General features: G+C 42.9%; 2 protein-coding genes across 2 annotated transcripts in view; both read left to right on the forward strand.

Annotated features, from left to right (window-relative positions):
* The window catches only part of BBS9 (Bardet-Biedl syndrome 9), a 299,597-nt gene extending 289,969 nt beyond the window's left edge, over window positions 1-9,628 (forward strand). The window contains exon 24 of the mRNA XM_053990445.1: window positions 9,186-9,628. Within this exon, the coding sequence (XP_053846420.1) occupies window positions 9,186-9,331 (146 nt within the window). The 3' untranslated portion in view covers window positions 9,332-9,628. The remainder of the gene's footprint in view (window positions 1-9,185) is intronic.
* A 2,899-nt stretch (window positions 9,629-12,527) lies between these two features.
* Window positions 12,528-17,909, forward strand: part of BMPER (BMP binding endothelial regulator) — a 149,565-nt gene continuing 144,183 nt past the window's right edge. Inside the window, exons 1-2 of the mRNA XM_053993639.1 lie at window positions 12,528-12,842; window positions 13,658-13,743. Coding sequence (XP_053849614.1) covers window positions 12,728-12,842; window positions 13,658-13,743 — 201 coding nt within the window. The 5' untranslated portion in view covers window positions 12,528-12,727. The remainder of the gene's footprint in view (window positions 12,843-13,657; window positions 13,744-17,909) is intronic.

A 17,909-nucleotide genomic window follows, 5' to 3' on the forward strand; every position in this document is an offset into this window, starting at 1 on the left:
TGTGCATGAGACTCACATAGTGGGTATTCATTAAATAGCTGCCACACTGCACCCTAGAAGTGATTGCTTATCTTCAGAGAGTGATGTTGCATGTGAAATAGGCACTTGCAAAATAAAACCCCAGAGCATTTTATTCATGTTACTTCAGTCACTTATAGATGAAGTCACTCTTAGGATGATGATAGCAGCTTTTCAACAATCACAGTAACGCTACTAAATAGTTTAGGAAATCAAGCAATGAGCAACACGCTCTCCGTCTGCTCCTCAACCGAGAGAATGTGGAACGAAAGTATTTCCAAAACACAATCTATTAAGAAGAATGAAGTTACTTAATTTGACATTTGATCAGCACAATGCTTGGCCCTCTGTCTTTTAAAAAGTTGTGATGGTTTCTCTAAATTGATTATGTTGTTACAATTATTATTTCCTGAACTTCACATACTGTTTAAACTTTGGAAGCTCTAGTGTCCTCTGATTATACTGAGACATTATATCATTGTTAATGAAGGTAGCACAGGTGCTATTCTATACAAGCAAGGAACCAGCAAGGGTATGATCCAAGGATGACTTAGACCAGTCCTCCTTACTTTGCAAAATCTGATGAGACCATTTGCAAAGTTTACAGTTTCTTTGGGAAAGAAAAAAAGGTTTTATTGTATTGATTTTAATGCTGCATTCATTTTAAAGGATAGCTTAGTCCCACAGCATCTTGGAAGTGTTAGAAAATATATGAAAAAGTTGGCCTATAACAGATGATATTCCAATTCATTATGAAGCAAGCAGTCAGTAATTAATTGTTACTTCAAATGCTCACAATATTTTATACTTATGGTTGGATTCAATTACCAGAGACATAAAGGGGATTATTGTACTTTTTTTTCCCCTGATGGCATAATGAAGTCAAGATCCATAAATATTGGAGAACAGTCAAGTTACTGCATATATAACAGGAATTGCTTTTTTCCAGCTGCTTGGAGGTGTAGTGTCTTCCTTCCATTTGAGCAATGGCTGGGCCTATGAACTTCTAAGAATACATCTTGGTTAATATGGGGTGATTGCTTCTGGTCCAGTAGAAACAAAGAGAATTTCTCTTGGCAGTGTATTTGAACACCCTGTTCCAGCATTAACTGGATATTTCATGGTGGTACGATGTGATTCTTTCATCATGACACTTGGCTGCCTATTTCAGGGCTCAAGTCTCAAAAGAAGTCAGGAGGAGTGTGACTTGTGAGGGGAGCATTTCCCCCATTGTTCTGGGCAATGGTATTTCAAATGTAGATGTTTGTCCCTTCTGGCTGCACTTAGAAGGCATGGAAGGAGGAAGAGGAGACTCAAAGTGCTGGATTCCCAGCAGAATCGTGTCCAAATGCTCCCATGCCAGCTACTACAGAGAAATGTTTTGGGTTTTTTTTTTTCCCTATTTTTGTATCTTCTTTTATAAAAAAAAGTCACTCCATGTTTAACATGTATTAGGTCATTTAATGGGGAGAGTCTTTGCTTTTAGTCCTTCTTCTCATCATCTGCATTTTTGTAAGTAGCCGTCAGGTCTTGCAATCCTGTCATTCATTTCTTTTTCCTTTTACCTTTTTTTCCTACCAAATTCCACTGACTGTAAATTGATGATTTTGCCCAGCAGCCACTTTTTAGGTGTGTTTTAAAAATCCTGAAAGAAGGAAAATTTGCAGCAAAGTGCGTGTTTTGGTTAAACTTTTGAAATACAATGTATCTGTTCTTCTCTGGGATGAATAACTTTGCTTTCACCATCAGGAAAAAAATGAATGGAAAACCAAATGTGCACTAAAGAGGCTGATGCTTTTTTTTAAAGAGCTACTGCCCAAGTATGTCATCCAATGGAGGAAAATTGGTAGCTGCATTGTTTTTTTGTACAACAGCTACCCAGACGGTGATGTGATACCTTTTATTGGGCTAACCAAAGTTAAAATTAGAACTGAGCAAATAAATCCCAATGACTAACAGAGCTTCGTGCATTTAACCTTTCTTGCTTCTCACCAAAATAAACTTTTTCAAGCCTAGCCTCTGGTTTTTGACTTCCAGTTTACAGAATGCTGAGAGATGTTAAGCCTGGTGAGCTCCCTACCTTCAACTTGACAGTTTGGTCACACAGAAACACAGTCTGGTCCAACTTGTTCAAGATCAATGCACTGAAAAGAAAAACATTGCACTGAGAAGAAAATTAGGGATACCAAAACACACATCTGAACCCTGAAGTGTTTAGCCGAATTAGGCTTCTTAGATCTCAAACCAGTGGGCATGTCCATACCTTGGGGGCTGAGCTCAGAAGTGAGTTCAGGAATTTACCTGTATGTTTGTTTACTTGGATTGCTGCAGTAGAGTTGAGGGAGGCTTTGTCATAACATTTATGGAAATCTACATGCACTGTGACTTTTTGTATAGTTCCTTACCAAATCATTTTCAGGTTGACTTCTGATTTGAAATTCATTTGTCTCTTTCTGGTGATTGCCCTCACTCCTGTGAATTTTTATTCACCAAGTTCCTTCTCCATATCATTTTTACTCCTGGTTACCCATCCTTCAAAACTGGTTGTGCACAACTGCAAGCAAAGAGAGCAGCACAGCAGAGGTAAGTGGGTGAAACGTCCCATAAATAGCGAAGTTGTATAACTCTCCCTGATTCACCATCCCACGGGTGTGGCAGAGCAGCTCCCAGAATGATAAACTTACTCACCAATGTGGCCAGGGGACATTTCTGTTCAGAAAAAAACCCCAGCCATAGAGTACAAGCAAAAGGAGCACCCTTCTCCTTCTTAATTTTTTGTGCCTACTTCATCGTTGCTTGAGGCTAGACTGTTAGTCATGTGGCTTCTGTGGTGAGCAAAGTGTGGGTTTTATTCTGAGCTAGGACAGACTGAATCTGGGTTCAGTCAAGGCTCAGACAGACAGTGTCCCTGTGCAGTCCCAAAGCTGTGCAGTAGCCCTTTTCCCCCTTCCCCACATCTGCACAGTCTCCTCTCTGCTCCTAAATGCAGAAGAAACAGGAATGCTCAGTTTTACTTCTCAAGGGTAAGTCTCCTGCTCCAGCACACAACTCCAGCACAGGTTGTGCCAGCATCCCTTAAAACTCACCACAGATTCCTGCAGCTCCGTGTCTTCACCCAGTTCATGTCGGAGGTGTATTCTGGCTCCCCTTTATGTATTTTCCACCCATTCTAAACTATACTACAGAGTGGTGCTTAGAAAATACTCATAAGCTTGTATTAGAGTTTTTTTGCCTTTCCTTACAGTTTTCTACACTTCTCTTCATCTTCACTGTGTGCCCATGGGGATATTGTAGGGTTACTGTACCACACTGCTAGGCTTGGTTCCCTGTCCTTTCCCTTGCTAAGGCCTGCATTATCAAAGCTAACCAATAATTTTTTGGATTGCACTCATTTTTTAATTAAATTTGAGGCCTGTGTCTCAGTGTGGGAGCCCAGAAAGTGAGACTCCCGATTTGGAGAAATTGGTTGTGGGAGAATAGAGCTATTGTTTGGCTGCTCCCAAGCTCATACCTTTGCAATCTGGTTGGATCCTGCTAGCTGTAAAAAAACTACTTAGTTTGTATTATCCTTCTTCTAGGACAAAACAAAGTATAGTTTTCAGAGCCATCTATTCTTCCTGATTCTTCTAGTTTGCATCATGTAAATTCAAGCTGTCTTGCCTTAATCTTTCTTTGCACTTGGGCCAGCAGCTGAAGGCCTGTGAAAGCATGTGCATTTTATACTCTGTGTGCTCTGCAGAAACAGCCTTACAAACCACAGACTATTTTAAATTAAATGGCCATTTTCTGAAATCCTATCATTACAAAGCTGAGGCTTGATTGTTGTCCTCAGTGTGCTTCATGGCAGCAAAATTCTTGCATTTTGGGAAATGTGCTGTCTATTCATTCATCTGGAGTGGATCCAAAGGCAAATTGTTGAACTGTTGTGAGCTCTGGCTAGTGCTCACAGAATTACTTTCTCTAGTAGATGGCCTGCATTGTCATTTTGTGAAATGATCAGATGAGAAGTCATCATCATTTGGATCATGAGGTTGATTTTTTAAAAAATGCAAGTGCACAGAAATGGTCTTTTAAGAAGTCCAGTTGTTTTCATTACTGCTGGCACAGCAGCAATTGAAAGCAGCTCTACTGTGGGACAGAGAAACCCTCAATTCTGTAATTTGTTATTTGGTATTTTTCTTTCTTCATAGGAGCATTTATGAAAGTAAACACCTACTTCAAAACAAATCCATCTAAGAAAGTAATTGTGAAAGTTTAGAAATGCCATCCTGGGTGATCACTAGGGAAAGGTTGGGATTCTCCATCTTGCAGATGTCCCTCTCAAGCTATCCATGTGATGCCAGTGGGCAGCTAAGTCATGCAGCTTGCATGGTGTAGTCTGTAAGCATGGAGCAATTGCATATCTTTTCTCCAGGACTTTTGGGTTTGTTTCTGTCTAGTTTTCATAAAACCACTTTGTCCCAGGGAAGACTGGGTAACCCTAGGTGCAAACAACTGCTGAGCTGAGTTTGTGGATTATTTTAGATCTGTTGCCAGTTGGAATGTGAGGGATAACTAAATGGGGTGGCGTGTCTTCAGTAGCTTCTGGACCATGATCTTGTATTCTCAGGCCAGATGTGTGGCTGGCTGGCTGCACAGCACTTAGTGCTGTCACGTTTAGAAGTCTATGGACCCAAATTTCTACTCTTGGTGGCTTCAGGAAGTGCAGCTCCTATGGAAGAAGAGACCCATTTCCTGGGTAATCCAACACAAAGTGAACCTTGAACACAGGGGCACTCTGATGCTGCAGTCACCCCACTTTTGAATGGAGTTATCTCGGCTTCCTATGGGCATCAGCTAAAACAAGTGCCTGCAGGAGAAGATCTTCTGCCCATGATGGGATTATTCACACTGACCTCATTGGGACTACTCTGATGTGTGAATGTTTCCAGGGAAAAGGTTTAAATTATGTGGTCTATTAGCATGGTGAGCAGTTTCCAAAATACTTTCAGCAGCATAATTTTCTCTGCTTAATAATAGCTGTCTTATTTATTATCTGACTTCCATACTGATACAAGCTACCCTATAGCCATATAGACTGACTTCAATTTAATCCAAACATAAGAATAATGAAGATAATTAGATCAATATTAAACTATTATTTAACAATATTAAAACTAATTAGAATTTTAAGTAACTTGTTAAAGAGGCAGCTCAGTGTTGTTTTTCAAGTTAGCTGAATTAAAACCCCAGAACCCCTAAGCCACAAATTCTGTTCTGTCTGAAAATAGTTTATCACCAAACAACCTCTCAGAAGATGTTTTTTATCTTGGAAGACCTGCCAGCTGCCAACTTGAGACTTCAGAGTCTAGGTTTAAAGATACCTAAAATAAATAGTGTACACCACATGTAAATACACATTTAAAATTCTGTGAAGCCTTAAAACTGTTGATTAATTGTTTTCTTTGGTCACAAGTAATTCAGCTGCCTCTCCTGGGTTTAACTTGCTAATATATACAAGACATGTGACTGATACTTTCCCAAAGTAAATACTATTCCCTGTCTCTGTTCACCTCATGCTTCTAAATGATGTATTTGGAGGTATGCTACCATCAGAAAACTCTGGGATTTGGCAAAAACTCCCTGCAGATTTGTGTAATGACACCAAAAGCCCACCTCTGGCACATTTAATGTTGCTCTCATCTCTTGAAAGAGCCTTAGATAGTTGAGAGACAGGTAGATGAATTACACTGCCTTCTGGAAGTACATTTTTTTCTCTTGCCCGAGTGGCTCTGTGTTTTCTTTTTGGTGAAGGTCTGAGATTAATCTGACCTGGGTAAATCAGTAGCAAAATGCGATGTATTTTTAATGAATTTCTGCTTTGTTGCTAGTATACTTTCTTATTTCTGCCTTTTTGTGTGTGTGTGTGCATGCATCTACTTGGTTTAAGCATATGCAGAACATCCAAACTTTAATTAAGCCAATAAGAGTGGTGGGCAGCTCAGTATAATTATTAACTCTTGCAGTATTGCTTCTTTAATAATGGTTATGTTACTCATTATGAAACTGCATAACTTGCAGAAATTTCAGCAGATCAGTGCAGGATTACCCCAGTTTTCTCAGGTGTATTATTTGAACATATCCTGACTGATGGGGTTTTACAAGGCTGCTTATGATTGTCGGATCCTTGCTTTCTGTATGTGTGGTGCAGTCAGTCAGCAGGACTGATTGGGTATTAATGTTTAATTGAGTGTGCTTCACTTAAATCAAAAGCCAAGAAGAAAGGTTAAGGAGGATTTCTTACTTGTACCAGCTGTAATGCTGCATAGCCAATATACTGAAGATAAAAGGTAATCTGTAAATTGAATAGGCTTTGTATTTGGAAAATAACAATAAATAGGGGCTCTTTGTAAAACTTTTGTTTCCAGATATAATAAGGTGTGTTGCAGGAATAGCAAAAGCGAATGTCCTGTACAGACAAAGCCAGAAGAGTTAAAAGAAAAGCCACATTCCGAGAACAAACCAAGAGAGCACTTCGCTCGTGTGGGATCAAGACGTGGTGGCTCACGGATTCTCTCGCTCCAAACGGATCCGTGGCTCGGGATAATCGTGGAAGCGGCGCCGGCTCGTCCCGCGCGAGCTCTCTCAACTTCGCCACCTGCCGGCAGCGGCGCCGCACAGCGCCCGGCCCGCCGCGCTGTCCCTGCGTGCGGCTTGAAACTCTCCGAGCCTCCTCTCGCTCGCTTGGGTGTGAATGAGGGCACCCATGGGAAGGAGAGGAGGCTCCGACTCGATGTATTTCGTTCCTCAAACATCACCTATGAGTTTTTAAGCGTTTGGTTGTCGTTCAAAAGGAAAAACAGTCCTGGGAGAAATTCTGCTGTGAAGGAGACCAGCAGCAAGAAGAATGGACTCATGGGGAACACGCTTAGTATGTGAAGTGATGATCTTACAGCGTGCGTGCCATGCAGACTTGTCTTTTAGCAAAAATGCAAGCCTTTGCCCTTTCTGTGCTGGGTAGAGGCAGCTGCTTATCAACTGGATCCTGGCTGGAAGGAACAGTCTACTGTCACAATAAGCATATTTTGTCCTTTGCAGAGGTGGGATAAAGAACCTCTCTAGTACAGACTGAAGATCCATCCTCATCTGCAATCTATCTATCTATCTATCTATCTATCTTCCATTTTATAGCCTGTTTCTTGAGCACTCCTTTTTTGTTGCACTCATGAGGTAGTAGAATAGGCAGGCAAAATGCAGGGTTTGGTTTGTCTCACAAATTGAAAATAAAGTAGTACTTCATGTATGCCACTCTTCCTGTGATTTCATTAGCTCTTACCCTTTATCAGACACAGCAGATGTTCAAGGGTAAATGTAACAAAAACCCACATAACTCATACAAAATAATTTTTATTATCTCTGTAAGGCAAGCTATTTACAGCAGTGAAATAACAGAAAGGAATACTAGCATACACTGCTTTACTCTGTTTGCTTGGCCTGTGGCCTCTGGAACAGCTTTTGCTGGGAATCCCATCATTAGGATGGCCTCAGCATTTCTGCTGTAATTTACTTCTTTTGTCATTGTTTTAGCATATTTGATATGGATTACTAGAGCAGTCTATTGTCCCCATATTGGAGCCATATTTTCTGCTGCACGCAAGCATTTTTCAGTTCAAGGTATGGCTGGCATTTGCATGCAGTTTAGTTTATGCTGTTTGGTTCATTTGCTTTTCTATGAATACAGATTATGAGGATAATTTTGAATGCTTTTGCAATCAGAAGCTCCCATTTGTAATTTTTTTTGAGTTCTTAGAAAATATAATTTAAACAATAGAAGTATGTAAGTATGACTGTGCCAGGACTTTCTATGTTAATAAACTTTTAAAATGCTGCTCATTATCTTTATCTTGCCACAAATAAATTAAAGGCTTTGCATGTTCCAGGGGTTTGTGGAAGACTGTCAAAATTATGAGTTGTTTGATAAAATTTATAAACATTTATGCAAGTAAGTCTCACTGTAAATTTTAGATACTTCTTGTACTTTCCTTTTATTTAAAGACTTTGACCATATGTGATTTTTAATCTTGTTACATTTTTAAAACCTGTTGGTGTGGTCTCCAAACCTTGCTTGCATCCATTTAAGTTTCCTGAATATTTTGCAGAAGGGGAGTTTTGTCAGTGGCACCTCTTTGACATAATCAGGCCACTCTCAAGGTTTATTAACATCATCTCCTAGAGGAGAAGTGGCTGTGCAAGAAATACTGTTTGTCCACACTGGTAGATACTCTTAACTTTTAAAACAGGATTAAGCACTGAAATGAATGAACATACAAAAACATTTCAAAGGCTGCAGCCCACTCAGTACTGAAGAATGAACTGCACAATCCCAGCTGCTCTCCTGCAGGAAAGTGCCATGTCTTCATCACAATCCTATGAGTTACTACTGAGCTCCTCAATTGCTGTGTGCCTATGCACCATGATAGTAAAACACCTTCCCAAATTACAGGTCTTTCTGCAAGAATTTTTAGGGCTGAAGCTTATCAGACCCATGCCTCCAACTAGAGCAAATGTGTTTGCCCTGACCTTTGTTTTGATGGTGTAAGTTACTGGATCAAGAGTTCCTTATCTTTTGCAAGAAGTTAATAACAATAGAAATGTGTAAGCTTGATCAGATATGCAAACCACATTCACTACCTTGTAAATGCATCGTTGTTTAGCAAGCCAGAACTGGAAGCAGCAAGCTGTGCCAATTTACAGAGCCTTCAAGACAGCGTATATCTGGGTCATATTTTCTTCTTTATGCTGAGAGTCTCATAAACACAAAGAAACTGTATTAGAATAATATATAACAACATAAAAGTAATAAAAGCAGGGACACCTGCAGTGTTGATGTACATGCAGCATGTTTATTGCACTCTTTCTTGCATGATAGGGAAACCCTAGGACAACATATGCCTGAGACCTAGAAAAGCAACTTCCGAAAAAAAAAAAAAAAAAAGAACATACATGCTAATTTTAATGACTCATGGTTGCCTTCTGCCACTTCTTATAGAAGAATTCCCTAGCCCATGAAGAATGGGCCTCCTAGCAATTTTGACTTGCCAGTAAAAATCATGAAGAGAAATGTGAATGTGATCACTGTCTTCTTCACTGTTGCTGTTGTTAACCTTAAAGCTTTGTTTTTCTTTTAGGGTGGGTGCTGGGTGACCATGACATTCTTTTATGGCTGACCACTGGGAAAGCATCCCTGGAGAAGGAGCTGAGCTATACACAAAGTGGTAATTGTGAACAGCTAGTGCTCCATCAGCTGGAAGAGCCAAGGCTGACCACTAAATAGAACTAATGAACATATCCTTTCAATAACAACTGATACCATGTAATGCTTATACAAAAGAGGTAAGTGGTTTGATGACATGACTTCTGTTTTAACTGCTGGCATAGCACAAAATCTCTGTACGTATCTGAGAGCAGGACACCATTTTTCAGTGTGACCCTCTGATTTTGCTAAAACGACCACAGCTTTGAATGTTGCTTGGGAAAATAAGTACCTCTTTAAACAGGCATACAAAACGAAAAAAAATAACCAACCCACCTTGAAACTTAACACAACATTACAATGAAAAAGGATGCTGATCCCTGATAAGGCAGGCTTGGGAGAGTGGGTAAGGGAGAGATAAAAAGCCAAGACAAACCTGTAGCACTGAGTGGGTGAAACTAAGGTGGGGGAGGATTAAGATGGCGTATTTCCCTCCTAGGCTGGGTTTTACTTCATGAGAGATTTAAATGAGTGATCTTCCCCTGTGATATGTCATCATTATCAATATCAAGGAAGCAACAAAAGCTGCTGCTAAGGATGAGTGTCTCTCTCGTCTCTCCTCTTCCCCGATGACAGAGGAGATAGGGAACCAGAGAGACTCAGAGGCAGCACCAGTCCTCAGCAGGCTCTTCCACTGGACAGCAATAGGCAGTGAAGTGTGGAGTAGGCATGGTACAGGGAGACCTAAAGTCCCTTTTCAGGAGGTGCTTCAAGCAAGGAAGATGGGCAAATTCCTTGCCTCAGCACTACTGCTGCGACAGAAGATGCACAGATGGAGTGAGCTCACCCCATGGACAATGTTTTCATGCTGCACATGTTCAGAGGTACGTTTCAGGCCTAATCAGGGTGTTGAAGGTGCTTCAGTGATGATGACAATGGTTTCTTTCCATGGAAAAAGGAAAATCATGTCACAAATCCGTACATATTGCTTTGTGACTGCTCTGCTTTAGTATGATTTCATGAAATATTTGTCTTAAGTGAATGAATTATGGCAGGGATTCAGTGTGATGCTCAGTTGTTGTCACCTCCTGTCTTAATTTTGTAAAGAACTCTCCTCTTTGCATTTTCTAGACTATTTTAGCATGTTCCCTGCTGTTACTTGGATGCTTGGATTGTTATTTGATGCCCTCATTGTGATTTGTGTGTTTCTCACATAGGGTGATGTTAATATTTAATGAATTTTAGACCAGCATAAAGAGAAGATTCGAAGCATTTGATAATATAAGTACTCTCCTGTGGTAGTTGTCACTTAAGAAATTATCAGGGTAGATTTATTTTTCCTATGGCTGTTGCTTTAGAAAGGCTGTGGCTGCACTGTAATTAGAAAAGGGAAATGTAACCACTGATTACAGATAAAGAAGTAAGAAAATGCCAGTTTACCAGAAGATTCAGTACATCTTTCCAATGGAAAAAAACATCTGGATGTGTGAAAATCCATTCTGGAGTAGTGCGTAATAATATGTACCTCTAAAGGCTTATCTTTATTTAAAATGCATGGAAATGTAAAAATTATATTTCCCGGGGGGGAAAAAAAATTCCAGGTTACATGTATTGTACTTACATACTGAGTTTATAATGTATTCTGCACAGCATGGAGAAAGTTTTGACCTCACTTGTATTTTTATGGAATATAAAACCCTTATAATGGCATCTAAATTATTCTATGTTCCTATGCAGCTTCAGCCTGTACAGATTGAGGTTGGAAGAAAAAAGTAGGTTTCCCTTCCTCAGGGAGAGGGATTTTGATAGTGATGTCCAGAAGGTGATCGGTATCAGTTTTCTGTAGTCCCTCCCATAGGTGCAATTTCAGCTGTTTTAGGACTTTTACTTTCTACCCTAAAGGTAGGCGACAAGTTGTGTTGAAAGTGAGGTGTACATTCAGAGGTCTTGGCTTTTGGGTTTTACTCTCAAAATGAACTTGCCAATCAAATTGTCTTACATCTTACTGGGAAGTAAAATGTATTTGAAGCAGTCCTGTATACACCAACCTGCCATGCACCTGATTTTCCACTATTTGTAAGCATTTTGGAAATCACAGCTCACATGCAGCCCCCAAAGAAATAAAATAAGAACGTGTAGAAATATGAAAGCATTTTTCAGCTTGTTGTCAGACCAGTTAATTTCAGACAGTGCTCATTTCCCCAAATGAAACCTCACAGTTTGAAAAAAATCGATTTGTAAAACAGGCTCGGGAAGATCTGTCACAGAAGTGTCTCCTGCCACACGCCACGAGTGTCATCCCATGTCGGTGATGTCTATCGCTAACACTGCCCGTGTTTACACCTGGGATAGCAAAGCGTGGACCCACAAATGGCAAGTGTTAAGGAGGAGCTGCAAAAGGAGCGACGGGCCGAGGAACCCGCTCGGCGGGCCGGGCTCGGGGAAGGACAGCGCGGCCCCGGGAGCTGCTCCCCGGCCCCTCGGCCGAGCCCACACCGTGCCGTGCTCCGGGCGCTCCGAGAGGGAGAGATATCCCCGGAGCCGGGCGGGGAGGGCCGGAGGGAGCCCCTTCGGTGCGCGGCCGGCTGCGGCTGCGGCGGGAGAGGGAGGCGAGGGGAAATCAGCGGCCCCGGCCGGGCGGGCAGCCGGGGAGCGGAGCCCCTTCGCGGAGATCCCGGCGAACAGCCTCCGACCCCTCGCTCCCTCCCTCCCTTCCGTCCTTTCTTCCTTCCTTCTTTCCCTCCTTCCCTCTCGCCGCTCGCTGGCGGCTGGCAAAACCGCCCGCAGCACGAAGGGCGCTGGCACAAGCCGGGTCCGAGCCCGCCGGAGGTGGCCGGAGACGCCGCGCTCTGCCCAGGTACCCCGGCCCTGTCCCGAAGATCCGCATTTCTTCCCCTGCTACTCCTCTTCTACCTTTTCCTCCTCTTCTTCTTTCCTCCTCTTCTCCTCGATCCTCTCTCTTTCCCCCGCCCCTCCCGCAGAGCGGCCGCGGGCGCAGCCCCCCGACGCCGCTGCCGGGCCGGGAGGTGCTCGGCGGGGCCAGGGAGGGAGTGGCCGGGCATCTCCCGGCAGGGAAACGGGGTCTGGGGCTGGCAGCCTGTCTGTGCGTGTGTGCGCCGGGGGGGAGGGAGGCATGGGGGCCGGGGGGTGCCGGAGGAGGGACTATGGGGAGAGGAAGGTATAAGAAGGGATGCGGGCAAGGGAGGGGGGTGATGGAAAGAGGGGGTGCGGGGCCGAGGGGAAGGCGCTGACAGCTGCTTTCCCCGCACCCACAGTCCCCTCCCCCGGTGCCGCCGTGGGGTGGGACTCCCCGGCGGGCCGCGGTCTCCCGTCCTGCTCCCCACCCCCCCGCCGCTGCCCGGCGTCGGGGGTCGGTGCTAGGGCGGGCGTGCCGGGGGTGGGCGGGCTCCGCCACACGACGGCGCGTCCCGGACGCTGCCCCGCAGCCGGCGGGTGGGCAGCGGCACCCCCGGGACGATGCCGCGGCTCGGCGGGGGCTGGCCGGCGGCCCCGCGCCTCAACCCGGCCTCCGCCGCCGTCCTGCTGGGCGTCCTGTGCCTGCCCGGGGCGCCGGCCTCCTCCCTGCTCACAGGTACGGCGGGGCGCGGGCTGCGCGGGGCCCACCTGCGCCGGGTGGCATTGCGCGGGAAGGGCGGCCCGAGGTGTACCCGCGTGGTTCGGGGCAGGTGAGCACAGTAGCCGTGCCTCTCTGCCACCCCAAAAAGGTTTTCTTCTTCCTTTTCTTCCTCCTCCCCATTCTCCCTGTTTCCCCTCGAGGGTTTTATCTTCCTGAGATCTGGGGCATGGAGGGAAACGCAGAATCAAATTCTAGCGCAAGCGAGGAGCCATTAGACTTTGAGGAGTGATTCCAGCATGACAGAATACCGACTAATCAGCATTAGGGCCGTAAAGGGTTTCCTAATTTGATTTTGCTTGACAGTCAGCCTGCTAATTTTGACTCATTTGCCAAGTGGTTGCCGTGCATTAAAAGGATGCTTGGTTTAGGGCTTGTGCTGTCCAAGTCCTCAGAGTGCAATGGACAGCTTTCTGCTGATTTCAGTGAGCTCTGGATCTGCCCTTATAGACATATCCTGCTTTGCATGGGGTACTCGTTATTCTCCACACGTCATCTGAGAGAAGAAAAAGCGTCCTTTGCTATAACTGGGGCACAAAGAAAGTCTAGGTTTGTGTGGAAATAAAAGGCCACTCATTTCCCTGTTCTGTTTAGAATCTTGCAGAAATGCTGAATGCCCTTGCCTGATTAAATTGGGCAAATTACAGCAGGGTTTAAAATCGAGGGCTAGGAATGGAGAAAGGGTTAAATGTGAGTGTGACGAGGATAGTTTCCAAAACTGTCAGGGTGAAATGAAATATGCTAGTATTTTAAAATTTTTATTTCTATTTCAGGATCGGTTGCAAAATGTGAAAATGAAGGGGAAATTTTGCAGATACCTTTTATCACAGACAACCCTTGTATAATGTGTGTTTGCCTGGTAAGTGTGTATTTCAGCTAGTAAGAACATCCTGACATGTACTAAATGTAACTGCACAGAGAGGGGAATGTTTCAGATAATCAAATCTTGGGTGACTCTGTTGCCTTTATGTAACACAAGGTTATCTCAGAGCTGAGCTAATTGAAAGTAACCCAATACATGACCTGGCAATCATTTCTTTGACTTTAAAACCTGGGCACAAAGTTGTACATGACTTTATTTCAGGATGTTGTGATGTTTACCATGTGAATTTGTGGGGAGAACTTTCACAGAGTTGAGGGTGCACCCAGAAGTCTTTGCTTGAGCTCAGCAAAAAGAAGGAAAGGTAAAGTTTGGAAACGCTGCTGTTTTGAGCTCCCACCTGGTCCCTGTCACAATCCCAGTGGGTGAGGAACTCCACAAGGGTGCAAGGTGAAGGCAGCAACGTTGACTGTTTATGCTGTAATAACATGACAGTGAAAGGACAAGTGATGCTTTTGTCAGAGTGCTTTGCCTGCTGTGCTGGGAGTTCAGCAGTTAATGGTGCTGCTATCTGATATACATTTTGGGAAGAAACATTCTGCTTCCTTGTCATTCTGTTTCAGAGTTAAGCATTTTTGGGAGCAGTTCAATTGGACAAGCCAAGGCCTAGGAGTTATTGTAAAACAGTCATTCTAAATAAAACTTCCTATGATATTTTACAATAAAAGATATAAACCTTAATTTGCCATTGAATGCAAAGAAAAGTATAGGCTAGAAAGCCCTATGTTTTACATTTTGGAATTTACAGAGTAGCTGAATATACAGAACGTGTTCTACTTTAGGACTGAAATATCAACACACCCTCTCCCCCTAATATAATTGCTATTATTATTATTGTAAGTCTATAAAAGATGTAAAGAATTGTTTCAGACTGCCTTTTAGAAGGCAAATTTGGCAACTGTAGGATAAAGATCATCTTGAACCTCTTGAGACTGATATCTGTCACTGCACTGAGTTCAGTAGATTTTAGGTGAGATCATTGATAACTTTTTAGGTAATATTGATAAAGAATACCTTATTGATTTCTTCTGAGCAGAGTCAGATGGGAAAAAGAGGAGCATGGGATGTGGCAAGTAAAGAAATCAAAGGGAAAACAAAAAGAGTGACGAAGCTGTGTTTTATCATGGATCACCTTCCCAAATATGTCTGCCACCACTTTTGCTAATGGAAGCTGGTGTTAACCAGCGAGGAAGCAATTTATCTGTGAAAGAGCAGAAGTTCAGTCTTGGGCATCAGGGCAATAATGCATGAGGGTAAAACACTTGTATTTATAGATCTCTCTAGACCTTGGCTTTATTAAATCAATGAGCACCCTTTTAGTGTGCGAGCATGAAGAACTGCAAAAAGCATTGGATGTAAGAACTCTAAATCCCTGTGGTTTGCAGGGCTTACTTTAGTGAAATGGCAGCTGAGGGCATTTGGCTCCCTTCTGTGCCAGGAGAACACTATGTTTTATTAAGTGCACAGATGCCTAGTGAGTTACTGCAGTTACCTGCCCTGGCTACACTTGGTTTTATTTCTGCCAAAGGATAAATTCAATCTCTGTTTCTTGAGTTGGAAGCTGGGAGGCTTGGTAGAGGAGGTGGAAACCAGTCTTGAGATACTAGCTTTAATGCTGTGCGACATCCAAAGCATTGACTTATTGGACTGCCTGTTGCTGAAATCTTTGTTTAGGCCTGCCACAAGGGAAAAGATCAATTTTAAGAGGTCTAGGGAAAGAGGAAACAAAAGAAAAAATGGGGTGATTTGTGACCAGGAGGGAATAGAAAACCAGATTGCCTTACATTCAACTGGAAAAATTGATTGTTTAATAACAATTCAGTGAGGAACTTTTTCTGGAAGAGTGATCATACTCTTCAAGGGCAAACCTGATGGATGTTCTTACTGTAAGAAGTGAGCAATTAAAAAGAGAGCTCGATCAGCTGTTACAGAAAGGAAGTAATTGCTGTTTAGGAGATGACAGAAAATTCAACAGAGGGCACCTATATTAAAACCACCAATAAAGAGCCACTGAAATTGCAGATTGGATTATAACATGTCTTCCTTAGTGGTGATGCAGTTCCATGACCACAGGCTTCCATAAATAACAACACAAGTCATGGAAATCTGAACAGCTCTGTGATGAAGAGGAATATCTAAATAACTCTGGATGCCCCATCCCTGGCAATGTCCAAGGCCAGGGATGGGGGTCCTGAACAACCTGATCTAATGGGTGGCATCCCTGTCCATGGTCAGGGGTTTGGAACTAGGTGATCTTTGGGGTCCCTCTAATCCAAACCATTCTATAATTCTACTAACGCTCTTCCAGGACTCTGCCCATCTCACAGATTAGAGGACACAGAACAGAAATGCAGGAACTGTATCATCAAGTATTAGACAGAACTTTGCAGACTGTCCTATGGAGCATGTGGATGCATCCTAGTAAGAGGGAATGAGAGGCAGCATAAGCAAAATGGTCTCTGCCTTTCTCTTAACAGGCTAAATAATTTTGGAGGGTAAAGCAACAGCTAGTACTCCAGGAGCACGTCTGGTAAACATTAGAAGCTCATGGATTATGAGCAAATTGCAATAATGAAATGAAGACTGCAAAGAGCAATTACAAAATCAATTCTTTTTACACCACTGGAAAGTCTTGGCAGGAAGACTGAAACCAAAAGTTGTCTTTTCTCATTGATTAGCAGAGACAGGGTGGACTGATCTTCATGGTAGGAACATGAAAAGAAACAAAGCAGATAGAGCACAGACTGCTGTCTGTGGACACCTCTTTGGTGGAAGCTTCTGTCCCTTGTTTTAGAATTTTACTGTTAACACAAACCCCTGAATCTTGAATGCAAGAGGGGTGTTAGTGGGGATCTCCTAGAGATAGCTAAGTTTAGCTACCAAACCAGATTTGCTCATTCTTGAGCACTTGCTCTAATATGTGGAAAGAGAAGCTGAGGTGATACAGAAGTTCACATAGAGGGTCATGTGCTGGAGGTTTCATATATGGTGTGTAATAAGCCATTCACTTCTGAACTATAGCTAATGCTTTCTAATAAAAAAGCACTGTACCCACAGTGAGATAGCTCTGCTTTGGATGTCCCTGCTTGTCAAAATGAAATGTGTTGGAGTGCATGGAACAGCTCTGATGCTGGCCTTTAATATAAGGAAACAAGTAAGACTAAGGGTGTGTAAGGGGGTGTGTGTGCGTACATAAACATTGTAATGCTCTGCATGCAAAAGCTACCAGCTGAATAAGCCTCTATGGGAAAAGTCTTGAGTTCCCAAATTCATAATTTATATGTCTCTACTTAATGGTCTTAATAATGCCATAAAAATGGTCATTTTTAATATTTCTAAGACAATAGTTTCAATGTGAACTTTTACAATTACCACACTTTAGCAATGGCATAAACATGAGTGAATTTGATCTCCAAAGAACTTGTCATTATTACAGCTGACAGCAACAAATGGCGATTTTGTTTTTGTCCTTTTAGAGAAAAACATCAAAGAACAGAATGTGGTTTATCCACAAGGAATTTCTTGTAGGACTGATGAAAGCTAGGTCTCCTAACTCCTGGTCTAATGGTTTGACTACAAAGACATTGCTTTTTACTTCATGCACTTCCCCTTTGCAAGTGAATGTGGATTACACAGTCACAATCTGAACATACTAATTTTCTTTCATGTCTCTCTGGCAACAGGCAGGCTGCACAGATGCCAGGTTTTTGGTGTGTCTGCTCTCCTGAGCTTCTTCTGAGGTGTGGATGGGCAAAAGACAAATTAAAGGTGTCTTCATGATCCAGAGGTTTGGGGAAGTATGCTTTACGACTTGCTATTGCTGCCTGCAAAATGCTGTTAGAGCCAGAGTGCTCTGGTGTTCTGCCCACTTCCACTCTGAATGCCTTGTGGCTCTGCATCTCCTCAGAGATGTACTGTCTCTGGAAATATAACATCCTACCTTGTTTTCCATAGGATTTGAGATACTGGAAAAGAGCAAAGAAGGCTGAAGGCAACTGAAAGTACCTGCTTTCAAATGCTTTCACCTTATATGCCATTAAACACAGACACTGGAGAAAGTACTTAGAGCTGATGGGTAAAACAGATACACAGAAGTTGCACTGGAAAATTGTTTTTCTGATCGTGCCATGGCTGAACATCCCATT

This window comes from Vidua macroura, chromosome 1 (assembly GCF_024509145.1).
Source record: "Vidua macroura isolate BioBank_ID:100142 chromosome 1, ASM2450914v1, whole genome shotgun sequence".
Lineage (NCBI taxonomy): Eukaryota > Metazoa > Chordata > Aves > Passeriformes > Viduidae > Vidua > Vidua macroura.